At 44.1% G+C, this 13,492-nt stretch overlaps 1 protein-coding gene across 1 annotated transcript in view; it reads left to right on the top strand.

The window, feature by feature from the left end:
* The window catches only part of kremen1 (kringle containing transmembrane protein 1), a 119,747-nt gene that overhangs the window by 33,555 nt on the left and 72,700 nt on the right, over positions 1–13,492 (top strand). The window contains exon 2 of the mRNA XM_038998587.1: positions 6,998–7,160. Coding sequence (XP_038854515.1) covers positions 6,998–7,160 — 163 coding nt within the window. The remainder of the gene's footprint in view (positions 1–6,997; positions 7,161–13,492) is intronic.

Genomic DNA, 13,492 nt, shown 5'->3' with positions numbered 1-13,492 from the left:
GGTTTCCATGGTTTTATTGCTCATTTATTCAGGTCACTAACAAAACAGAATGACAATGGCTTTAAAGGAAACGAGTCATTGTATTGGAGGAAGACATTGGGGTAGTGAAGGGGCATCTCTGACTTACGTGGGAATAAGACTCTCTTCAATTATGTTGTAGCAAGTCTATCTTTTTCAGGCACGTTCACACTTTTGTTGACCCTTGTAAGGATGAAAGCATCTTGCCTGTTTAGTCACAGTTGTAACCTGTAAGTCTAGACCACTGATATCCCAGAGTGGAATACTGTATCTAAAACACCTCATGGGAAATAAGTTCTGACTTGTATACAACTTAACAGCACTGCAGTATACCTGTAAAAGTATTTGTTCCCCCTCTGCCATGCGGTGCCTTCCTCAAATCAAATTCTATTTGTCACATGCTTCGTAAACAACAAAGTGTAGACTAAAGGCCTCTGCACGCTTCCCAGCCTAAACAGTTTGGAATAGTTTGTGCATATGTCATGACAACATTTTGTGACGTTTTTGTTAGTCCTCAGCAATGACTCCATGACTCATGACTCCATGTCATGTTTGTGCTTGCGAGATTGAGTCTGACTCGTAGAGAAGCATTGTCTTCTCCTTTCCCTAGCAGTTGAAATGCAATAATAGAAAAACAACCTAGATTGTGAACAGACCAATGTGAATAGTATGTCGTTTCAAGTCAATTAGACCAACTTGTATGTCTGTGCGCTGTGCTTATAAAAAATGAATCTTTCAGCTCTTCACATGTGCACAGCCCCCAGCCAGGCAGTGTTGCAGCGCAAGGTGGAATAGGCTATGTAGGTTTCATAGTTCTTTGACCCAATTTACCAGCTATGAAACAAAACTGCAGAAATTCTTTGAAAAACAGCTCAATGTAGCATTTATTTGACTAGAAATGTGATCATACTTGACTATTTTTATTCACAAATGCGAGTGAAATGCTCGCATTGTGGAGCCCTGACCATCTGCCAACCTGGCTGGTGAAATAGATTATTTTACCCACCAATCCCAAAATCTACTTGCATTTGCAGGTGGCGGGTGTTTTTAACCAGAGACTAATCGTTTTCATTAAAAAAAATTCACTTGAGAAATACTGCACCAAACATTTTACATTCTGACTAGACCGGGCATACGCGTGCGTCCGCCTTCGCACGCATGTTGATTTTGTCCATCCACACCAGACGCGATCAGGACATGCAGGTTGAAATATCAAAACCAACTCTGAACCAACTATAGTTAGCGAACGCACTTTTGTACATCACACTGTAACGTACAATTGACCTTATTTTAGCGCCCCAAAAACGTAATACTTCCAGGTCAACTGTAATATGAATACCATTGTAAAGCACAATTTCTCCCCTTTCCAGCAAAATCAATGACGAGACCTTCATGCTGCACATCTCTGCATGATTGACGAAGGCAATGAGCCTGATCGGGTCTTTTTAAAAATGGCGGGTGGGGAAGCGAAACCTACTGTGTGATAGGGAAAGGGGGAGATGAACAGTGTGGGGAAACCCGATCTGTCCAACTTATCACCTCTAAAATGTAAATGAAACACTATGAAGAGTTTATGTCGAATTTGAATCAGGTTTTTAGGGCGCGCTAAAGTTATCTTCAGAAGTAAGTAACGGCTTTTGAGAGTCATGATGGCTTGCAGTGATGACGCAAAAAATGAATGCATTCAGTTGTACAATTGACTAGGTATCCCCCCTGTCCCTGTCTCTGCCCCTTTCTTATTTTTAATCTGCGAGAGAAGCGCTACACCTGGTAGAGAGAGGATGTACGAAACAGAATTAGTTGCATTATGCGTGCTGTACAGTACGTCATGAAACGTAACAATTTAACGTACAGTGTCAGAGGGGTCCGTTTTTTAAAACTTTTCTCCAATACTATCGGGCTATTACCATGTCAATCAACGCTTGAATAGAAACGTTATTCACACACCAGATTTTGATGCCAACACAGTCGCTACAGTCCCATTAGTTTTCATTGCAGCCTCGTTTGAATGCCGCGGTTGCGCAAATTTGTACGGAATGGGGTTAGTCAACAGTATATTCGTTTCGGGACAGGTTGAAACACATGAAACGTGGTTGGACATTTCGCTAGCTTAACGCGGACTGTGGTCAGCATGTTAGTAAAATGTAAAATCGCGCGACTAAGATCTCCTTGGCAAAAACGTCACAATTACTGACAGATTTCTTGAATTATCTTACATTAATTCAGACTATTTTGAGGAAGTGTATACTGACTACGGTGTCTCAAAATGGACAAACAGTACTATTGACTCGTTTTTTCTTGTTTCTCAAATGAAGGTCTTTTAACGGAGTATGCGAGCACACTTGTTCGTTTCACCTAGCCGAGTTCGGCCCGTGGTGCCCCAATGCTTTATTAAGACACTTTATGTTGGTGTTTACTTTATTTTGTCAGTTACCTCATATATATCTGAGATATCTACTGCAGCCCTCATCCTCCACATACAACACCCGTTCTGCCAGTCACATTCTGTTAAAGGACCCAAAGCACACACATCCCTGGGTCCTGGCACACACATCCCTCCTCTTTTCAGTTCGCTGCAGCTAGCGACTGGAACGAGCTGCAACAATCACTCAAACTGGAAAGTTTTTTCTCAATTTCTTCAATCAAAGACTCAATGATGTACACTCTTACTGACAGTTGTGGCTCTTTTGCGTGATGTATAGTTGTCTCTACCTTCTTGCCCTGTGCTGTTGTCTGTGCCCAGTAATGTTTGTACCATGTTTTGTGCTTTTACCATGTTGTGCTGCTGCCAAGTTGTGTTGCTACCATGTTGTTGTCATGTTGTGTTGCTACCATGCTGTGTTGTCATGTGTTGCTGCCTTGCTATGTTGTTGTCTTAGGTCTCTCTTTGTGTAGTGTTGTGTTGTCTCTCTTGTCGTGATGTGTGTTTTGTCCTATAGTTTTGTTGTGTTTTTTTATTTTTAATCCCAGCCCCCGTCCCCGCAGGAGGCCTCTTGCCTTTTGGTAGGCCGTCTTTGTAAATAGGAATTTGTTCTTAACTAACTTGTCTAGTTAAATAAAGATTAAGTAAATACAAATAAAAATATATATATAGTCTGTCCTACAGTCAGTCCTCGTGGTTGTCCCTCTGTTACTCCCTACTTGGTTGCAAAAAAGATGGAGGAATGGATAGAAGGATGGATATAGAGAGGGATGGAGGATGCTCCTTAAATCAGAGTCTGTCTTTAGAACCAGACCTATGTAATTATCTTGCGCTTTGTTTCATCCCTGCTCATAGCTAACACAACAACACAGTGCTGTATTAAAAGCGTAACCTGGCAGCTCTCTACGGAGGAACATCCTTTGTTTGTCTGCTTGTTTGTTTTGTTTACCAATGAAATCACATGACCACAAGCAGGCACAACTCTCTCTCTCTCTCCCTGTTTCTCTCTCTCACTCTCTCTTTCTCCTCTCTCTCTCTGTCTCTCCCCCTCTCTATATATACGTCTCTCAATCTCTCTCTCTCTCCATCACTCGTCAACGAGCACTATTTGAAGTCTTAGTATGGAAGTAATTAGCCCGCAACTCCCGACAAATATAATAACAGGGCGATTAGCCCTCAGTGAATTATCCTCCTCTCTTTCCTTTTTTAAGACTTCTTGGGTTTGTGTGGTATCCTGCGAGAGCAAGACTTTGCTGGTTGGGGTTTGGGGCGAGTCTCCCATCCTCCTCTTTCTCCTCCCTTTTCCCGGACTTTTCTATTTGAGGATCTTGCATGTATTTAAGAGTTTTTTCTACTCCCCCTCTCTCTCTCTCTCTCTCTCTCTCTCTCTCTCTCTCTCTCTCTCTCTCTCTCTCTCTCATGCGGTCGTGGTCTCTGGTTCTGTTTCCCATCAGGCTGTGATACAACCACAAGGAAGGCCCTTGTCATGTGACATGAGTGGAATGGTCACATGCTGACAGAGGGGGAGGAGAGGATCTGAGGTGGCGATAGTCACCAATCAGAGGGAAGAGGACAGCTGGAGTATGTCCCAAATAGCGTCCTATTCCCTTATATAGAGCACTATTTTTGATGGGTCCTGGTTAAAAGTAGTACACTAAATAAGGAATAGTGTACCATTTCGGATGGAGACCTTGTAGTAAGTGGATGGATTGTGTCACAGCTTTTGGATCTCTCTTCCTATCCTCATCCTATAGCGGGAGGAACTTTCGTTTTGAAGGACATGTGCATGGCGTCCCTCCCTCCCTTCCTCCGCAGGCCTTTTAAACACTCCATTCATCTTTAAGATGGCCTCAATTATCTCTGAGTCCCTGCAGATACACTACTTCCCATTCCCACCGCAGGCAAATGGTGCCTCCAGACCACATCAAGCCCTTGGCCCGGCCGCTAGGAAAACACTGTCTTATTTACCGTCTCGTCCTGGAAGGGTTAGATAGCTTCGCCATAGTAGGGACATGACTGCCAACAGCAGGAGCCGTATCCAAAGTACTGAACACTGAAACAGTAAACTTCCACAAAAGTTGAACAAATGGGAGACATTTCACAAAGTCACGTTGGGTTCCTCTCCTTTTCTCTTCTGATCTATTGCTTTGTAAAGCAGGCACCATAACGTCAGTCGCTTCAATTTCAATCTAGTGTGTGTGTGTGTGTCCAGTTTGAAGGACAGACACGAGGCCTGTTTGTCATGCAAGGCTCTGCCTCAACGCTTCCTGCAAGGTACTGCTGTCTGTCTGAGATGACTGGAGTGGAGAATATAGCACCCTTGACGTGATTGCTCTGGGATACGAGTGACTCATGAATGCACTGGAATTGGCCCTCAAACTCTCCACACTGCTCAGTGTGAATCCTGTGACACACACACACACACACACACACACACACACACACACACACACACACACACACACACACACACACACACACACACACACACACACACACACACACACACACACACACACACACACACACACACACTCATCCCACCTTATTAAACTGCCTCATCTGTCCTCTGAATGCCAGACTGATAGCTGACGCTATCTCTCTCTGTTTGCATTCTCTCTATACTCCCCATACGAGTGTGACACGTCTCCTAATGCTATAAAGCCGGATTGCTACTTTTATGAATACATGTTCGTTCCCCTTCACTTTAGTCTCTAGGTATATTTATGATGCTTGGCTGATACTGAGCCACGCAGACCTAGACACTGGCAGAACTAATTCACCGGGGGAGTGAGGAGCTGTTTGCAGATTACAGACAATGGAGTGGCTTCATAATTACTGAAACCCTACACCCCTCAGCTCCTTACTAGCAGTGAAGCCTGTCAGTCTGTCATGCCGGTGATGGATCGTGGATAGGGCTGACCGAACAATTGCGCCTGCCCTAAATGTCTTTAATTAAAACCCACTTTTATATGACACTGAAAGCAACTGGAGGCCTCTCCTGGTTTGACATGGAGGCAGCTCGTTCTTCTGCAAGAACGTCGTGTTTCACGACGGAAACTATTGTATGTGGTTATTCGTGCAGAATACGTTGTTGGAGATTCATTGTATGCGTTCCCTGTTACTTTTGGCACGAGACATAGAAGGAATGACATCAGACAAGTTGTGTTTCAGATATCAAACCTCCATAACCACCATACAGACAACACTGGGTGACTGAAGTCGTTTTGATTTTGTTTTTGCTCTATTTTGCTCGGGTGTTCTTCCATAGATCAGCCTTATGGAGGACTGGATAAGGGTGTCTTAAGGAGAAAACGGGAATCAGGGGAGACCAATACCGAGTGGTAGGACTAATTGACTCCTTCGTCTGTGAACTAACACATCTAGGGCTGAGTTGCGTGGGTGACTTTGGGAACAGTCCTTCCAAGGCTCTGTGATGCTGCTGTCTCTTCCCAAACAGGCCGGTAACGAGCTGTACAGGGCTGCTTCAAGAGGGTCTATAGGGATAGACTGATCTGAATGATGTTCTACCCTAGATGCCGTGGAACAGGAAAGGAGCTTTAAACTTTCGACTCCAAAGGGGAAGCAGAGAGAGACCAACATCATAGCGTTATCTCTCAGGGCATATGGCTGTCACCGCAAGCAGGATGGACAGTAAAAGTGACAGAGCTTCACTCTATACTTCACTGTACTGCACCTCAAGTAGATGAGAGTTTAAGATGCATTTTCAGACAGGGCCTGTGTCTGTGCTGGCCAGACCAGAGACCCTCCTCTCTCCCTCTGAGCCCCAGGGAAACACTGCAATGAGGGCTCATCAGACTCCCTTCACCACTGGCTGTGTTTATTTGGTTTCTCTTTCTTTTGTTGTCTGAGAAAAAAAGTGTTTATTTTCTCCATCTTGTGTTTTTTTGGTTGAGCATTAGAGTGGAGATGCAGTTGTTTAACCATGCTTTAGTTTGTTCTCTCTGTCCCTCTCTCTGTCGCTCTCTCTCTCTCTCTCACTTGCTCTCGCGCTCTCTCTCTCTCTCTCTCTCGTCTCCATATGGTTGTCGTACAATTTTACAGAAAATTCAAACCATGCCTGTTTCTTTTTACTGTGTACATCGTAGTGGGTTTCTCAAGACGCTTGGGGAAATTTTGGAGGGCATTAATTGGAGTAATATTGTGTGATTGATCTCACGCTAGCTATCTAACACACTTGGCCATCTTTAGAATCTTTAATTGGGTAAAGAACACAACTATTCCAAGACTTACAGTTATTTAGATCATATCCTATTTGTGTAAAACGCTAATAATTCAAGCCTACTCTTTTGGCTCAATATTATCAACAGACTAGGTCACTACATTGATGTAAAAACATGACTGAAAAAAACTCCAAGCTTTGGATTTCTATCAGAATAGATCTTTCTCTCTAAATGCCAAACACAGTGAACACTTGTTAAATCTCTCTCCCTTCTCTCTCTTCCTCTCTCCTTCCCTCATTCCCCCCTCCTTCCCTCATTCCCCCCTCCCTCCGTCCGTCCTTCCTTCCCTCCCTCTCTCTCTCTTTCTCTCCAGAATGTTACACAGCCAATGGAGGGGACTACAGGGGCTGCCAGAACCAGACGAGCATTCTTGGGGGCAAGCCATGCCTCTTCTGGAATGAGACCTTCCAGCACCCCTACAACACCCTCAAGTACCCCAGCGGAGAGGGGGGTCTTGGCAGCCACAACTACTGCAGGTGAGACCCCCTCTGGAGCCTGAGCTGGAGGAGTTGGGTTAGCAATTAGCCTCACTATAATATCTAGAACATTTTCCGACAAGATAGAACTGCCAAAGGGGGCGGAGTTGCAATCTACTGCAGAGATAGCCTGCAGAGTTCTGTCATACTATCCAGGTCTGTGCCCAAACAATTCGAGGTTCTACTTCTAAAAATTATCCTTTCCAGAAACAAGTCTCTCACCGTTACCACTTGTTATAGACCACCATCAGCCCCCAGCTGTGACCTGGACACCATATGTGAATTGATTGCCCCCCGTCTATCTTCAGAGTTCGTACTGTTAGGTGGCCTAAACTGGGACATGCTTAACACCCCGGCCGTCCTACAATCTAAGCTAGATGCCCTCAATCTCACACAAATTATCAATGAACCTACCAGGTACAACCCCAAATCCGTAAACACGGGCGACCTCATAGATATTATCCTGACCAACCTGCCCTCTAAATACACCTCTGCTGTCTTCAACCAGGATCTCAGCGATCACTGCCTCATTGCCTGCGTCCATAATGGATCTGCGGTCAAACGACCACCCCTCATCACTGTCAAACGCTCTGTAAAACACTTCAGCGAGCAGGCCTTTCTAATCAATCTGGCCCGGGTATCCTGGAAGGATATTGACCTCATTCTGTCAGTAGAGGATGCCTGATTATTCTTTAAAAGTGCTTTCCTCACCATCTTAAATAAGCATGCCACCATTCAAAAAAAATTGAACCAGGAACATATATTGACCTTGGTTCACTCCAGACGTGACTGCCCTTGACCAGCACAAAAACATCCTGTGGCGTATCGCATTAGCATCGAATAGCCCCCGCGATATGCAACTTTCAGGGAAGTTAGGAACCAATATACACAGGCAGTTAGGAAAGCAAAGGTTAGCTTTTTCAAACAGAAATTTGCATCCTGTAGCACTAACTGCAAAAAGTTCTGGGACACTGAAAAGTCCATGGAGAATAAGAGCACCTCCTCCCAGCTGCCCACTGCACTGAGGCTAAGAAACACTGTCACCACCGATAAATCCACGATAATTGAGAATTTCAATAAGCATTTTTCTACGGCTGGCCATGCTTTCCACCTGGCTACCCCTACCCCGGTAAACAGACCTGCACCCCCCACAGCAACTTGCCCAAGCCTCCCCATTTCTCCTTCACCCAAATCCAGATAGCTGATGTTCTGAAAGAGTTGTAAAATCTGGACCCCTACAAATTAGCTGGGCTAGACGATCTGGACCCTCTCTTTCTAAAATTATCCACCGCAATTATTGCAACCCCTATTACTAGCCTGTTCAACCTCTCTTTCGTATCGTCTGAGATTCCCAAAGATTGGAAAGCTGCCGTGGTCATTCCCCTCTTCAAAGGGGGAGACACTCTAGACCCAAACTGTTATAGACCTAATATCTATCCTACCCAGCCTTTCTAAGGTCTTCGAAAGCCGAGTTAACAAACAGATCACCGACCATTTCGAATCCCACCGTACCTTCTCCGCTATGCAATCTGGTTTCCGAGCTGGTAATGGGTGCACCTCAGCCACGCTCAAGGACCTAAACAATATCATAACCACCATCGATAAAAGACAATACTGTGCAGCCGTATTCATCGACCTGGCCAAGGCTTTCGACTCTGTCAATCACCACATTCTTATCGGCAGACTCAACTGCCTTGGTTTCTCAAATGACTGCCTCGCCTGGTTCACCAACTACTTCTCAGACAGAGTTCAGTGTGTCAAATCGGAGGGCCTGTTGTCCGGACCTCTGGCAGTCTCTATGGGGGTGCCACAGGTTTCACTTCTCAGGCCGACTCTTTTCTCTGTATACGTCAATGATGTTGCTCTTGCTGCTGGTGATTCTCTGATCAACCTCTACGCAGACGACACCATTCTGTATACCTCTGGCCCTTCTTTGGACACTGTGTTAACTAACCTCCAGACGAGCTTCAATGCCATACAACTCTCCTTCCGTGGCCTCCAACTGCTCTTAAATGCAAGTAAAACGAAATGCATGCTCTTCAACCGATAGCTGCCCACACCTGCCCGCCCATCCAGCATCACTACTCTGTACGGTTCTGACTTAGAATATGTGGACAACTACAAATACCTAGGTGTCTGGTTAGACTGTAAACTCTCCTTCCAGACTCACATTAAGCATGTCCAATCCAAAATTAAATCTAGAATCGGCTTCCTATTTCACAACAAAGCATCCTTCACTCATGCTGCCAAACATACCCTTGTAAAACTGACTATCCTACCGATCCTTGACTTCGGCGATGTCATTTTCAAAATAGCCTCCAACACTCTACTTAGCAAATTGGATGCAGTCTATCACAGTGCCATCCGTTTTGTCACCAAAGCCCCATATACTACCCACCACTGCGACCTGTATGCTCTCATTGGCTGGCCCTCGCTTCATATTCGTCGCCAAACCCACTGGCTCCAGGTCATCTATAAGTCTTTGCTAGGTAAAGCCCCGCCTTATCTCAGCTCACTGGTCACCATAGCAGCACCCACCCGTAGCACACACTCCATCAGGTATATTTCACTGGTCACCCCCAAAGCCAATTCCTCCTTTGGCCACCTTTCCTTCCAGTTCTCTGCTGCCAATGACTGGAACGAATTGCAAAAATCACTGAAGCTGGAGATTCATATCTCCCTCACTAGCTTTAAGCACCAGCTGTCAGAGCAGCTCACAGATTATTGCACTTGTACATAGCCCATCCAACTACCTCATCCCCATATTGTTATAAAAATGTTTTGCTCCTTTGCACCCCAGTATCACTACTCACATTCATCTTCTGCACATCTATCACTCCAGTGGTAATTGCTCAATTGTAATTACTTCGCCACTACGGCCTATTTATTACCTTACCTCCCTAATCTTAACTAATTTGCACACACTGTATAAAGATTTTTTTCTATTGTGTTATTGACTGTACGTTTGTTTATTCCATGTGTAACTCTGTGTTGTTGTTTGTGTCGCACTGCTTTGCTTTATCTTGGCCAGGTCGCAGTTGTAAATGAGAACTTGTTCTCAACTGGCCTACCTGGTTAAATAAAGGTGAAAAAAAAAAAAAAAAAAACTATTAGTATGCTGGTGAAGTTAGCTTAGCCTGTTAGCATTTAGCCTACTATTAGTATGCTTGAAGCCAGCTGGAGGAGTTGGCTTAGCCTGTTAGCATTTAGCCTCACTATTAGCATGCTGGAAGCTGGCTGGTGGAGTTAGCTTAGCCTGTTAGCATTTAGCCTCACTATTAGTATCTCTGAACATTGTTTAGACACTTTACAACAGCAACCCCATTCTGTCTTTCCGTGTTATATTTCTTCCCTACTCTGTTCAATCTGCCCTGGTTTTATTTACATGAGAAAGTGTACTCACACAACACACCAATAAAATCATACAGCAAGGAGATTTTAAATTCCTGTTATTGTCTGAAGATACACGTAGTGATGTCACTTCTGGTGCATACAGCATGACGTATGATGTGATTGACTTAGGCAGACTGTTCTTAAAATGCAACCTAGTCTTTAGAAGTAGAGCACATAGAGACATGTTTCTGAGAAGTCAGGGGAGAGATTCCCTCAGATGGTTGGACACAGAATCCCCTAAGTGTGTGTGTGTTTGTGTGTGTGCGTGCATGTGTAAATGTGTGTATGAGCGCGTGTGTTAGTGTGTGTGCTTGTGGGTGTGGGGTTGTTTCCCCCCCTTGCACCTCTCAGACATTCACGTGTGAATATTTAACGGTGGCGGTCCTTTTATCCTTGTCGTCACGGGAAGCCAACCACGCTTGAAGAGCTTGTACAAGCAAAGTCCTCCTCACCCCACTGATCCAGGGAATGCCAGGGGACACCACCGTGTCTGGGCTGTCTGGAAAACACAATCCCCGCCGTCGCTGTCAGTCTCTTATACAACATTTACATGGCTACAGCACTCACACAGTCATACTTACTTATGTACCACACTCATAGGCCTATGTATGCTATCAGCTACACACAAATACAACACAACACTGTGATATGTGGTTGTCCCACCTAGCTATCTTAAGATGAATGCACTAATTGTAAGTCGCTCTGGATAAGAGCATCTGTTAAATGACTAATGTAAACTCACACATCCCCACTTACTTACATACAACACTCACAATCATGGGCCCATAACCTCCCATACATATGCCCATAGCCTAGTAGACATTGCTGTCAGCTGCATTCACAGACAACACTCACATAGGTCCAGTGGTGTAAAGTACTTAATAACCTTTTGCTGCAGTGAGCTAAATCAGGGTCACACACAGTGATTCTTGGTAGTCTTAAACAAATATACTTTGAAAAAAACGTATACACCTCACACACATTGTTATGGGCTTAATAAAAGTAGACACCTGTACCATGTCAGATTTTGAGTTTGCATCACAATATTACAGTTTATATACAACACAGAAGACTGAAATATAGCAAAACTTGTTTGACATAGAAACACTGGATTTTCTGCTTTTTTTTAACACAATGTTTATTATTTATGAAAAATATTAATAGCATTCCACCCATGAGGCCACTAGTTATTAGACTTCAGGAAAGGTCTATGTAAAAAAATATTTTAAAGTACTACTTAAGTCGTTTTATTGGGTATCGAAAGTATTCAGATCCCTTTGCTTTTTCCACATTTTGTTATGTTACAGCCTTATTCTAAAAAGTATTAAATATTTTTGGGGACTCAGCAATCTACACACAATACCCCATAACGAAAAAGTGAAAACAGGTAAAAAATATAAAAACTGAAATACCTTATTTACATAAGTATTCAGACCCTTTGCTATTAGACTCCAAATTGAGCTCAGGTGCATCCTGTTTCCATTGATCATCCTTGAGATGTTTCTACAACTTGATTGGAGTCCACCTGTGGTAAATTCAATTGATTGTACATGATTTGGAAAGGCACACGCCTGTCTATATAAGGTCCCACAGTTGACAGTGTATGTCAGAGCAAAACCCAAGCCATGAGTTCGAAGGAAGTGTCCGTAGAGTTACGAGAGAGGAGCATTCCTTCCTTGAAGGTCCCCAAGAACACAGTGGCCTCCATCATTCTTTCATGGAAGAAGTTTGGAACCACCAAGACTCTTCCTAGAACTGGCCAACTGGCCAAACTGAGAAATTGGTGGAGAAGGGCTTTGGTCAGAGAGGTGACCAAGAACCTGATGGTCACTCTGAAAGATCTCTACAGTTCCTCTGTGGAGATGGGAGAATCTTCCAGAAGGACAACCATCTCTGCAGCACTCCACCAATCAGGCCTTTATGTTAGAGTGGTCAGATGGAAGCCACTCCTCAGTAAAAGGCACATGACAGCCGCTTGGAGTTTGCCAAAAGGCACCTAAAGAACTCAGACCATGAGAAACAAGAGTCTGTGGTCTGATGAAACAAAGATTGAACTTTTTGGCTTGAATGCCAAGCGTCACGTCTGGAGGAAACCTGGCACCAACCCTACGGTGAAGCATGGTGGTGGCGGCATCATGCTGTGGGGATGTTCTTCAGTGACTGGGAGAGTAGTCAGGATTGAGGCAAAGATAATCGGAGTAAAGGACAGAGAGAACCTTGATGAAGACCTGCTCAAGAGCGCTCAGAACATCAGACTGGGGCGAAGGTTCACCTTCCAACTGGACAACGACCCTAAGCACACAGCCAAGACAGGACAGGCAGGAGTCGCTTCGGGACAAGTCTCTGAATGTCCTTGTGTGGCCCAGCCAGAGCCCGGATTTGAACCCGATCGAAAAACTCTGGAGAGACCTGAAAATAGCTGTGCAGCAATGCTCCCCATCCAACCTGACTGAGCTTGAGAGGATATACAGAGAAGAATGGGAGAAACTCCTCAAATACAGGTGTTCCAAGCTTGTAGCATCATACCCAAGAAGACTCAAGGCTGTAATCCCTGCCAAAGGTGCTTCAACAAAGTACTGAGTAAATGGTCTGAATACTTAAGTAAATGTGTAAGTAAATATTAGTTTTTTATTCTTAATAAATTTGCAAACATTTCTAGAAACCTGTTTTTGCTTTGTCGTTATGGGGTATTGTGTGTGTGGATTGATTTATTGAATCAATTTTGGAATAAGGCTGTAACGCAACAAAATGTGAAAAAAGTCAAGGGATCTGAATACTTTCAGAATGCACTGTATATTTAAAACCAAATACTTAGACTTTTGGGTATGACAATTGGGTACTTTTTCCACCACTGCAAAGGCCTACAATCTAGTGGACTCATTGAACCCAGTAGCTAGCATTGAAGTATTTCCACACTTAAAAGACCAATAAACATTTCC

This window comes from Salvelinus namaycush, chromosome 1 (assembly GCF_016432855.1).
Source record: "Salvelinus namaycush isolate Seneca chromosome 1, SaNama_1.0, whole genome shotgun sequence".
NCBI classification, from domain to species: Eukaryota; Metazoa; Chordata; class Actinopteri; order Salmoniformes; family Salmonidae; genus Salvelinus; species Salvelinus namaycush.
Note: the sequence above shows the minus strand (reverse complement) of the source record. Positions and strands in the feature narration are given on the sequence as shown.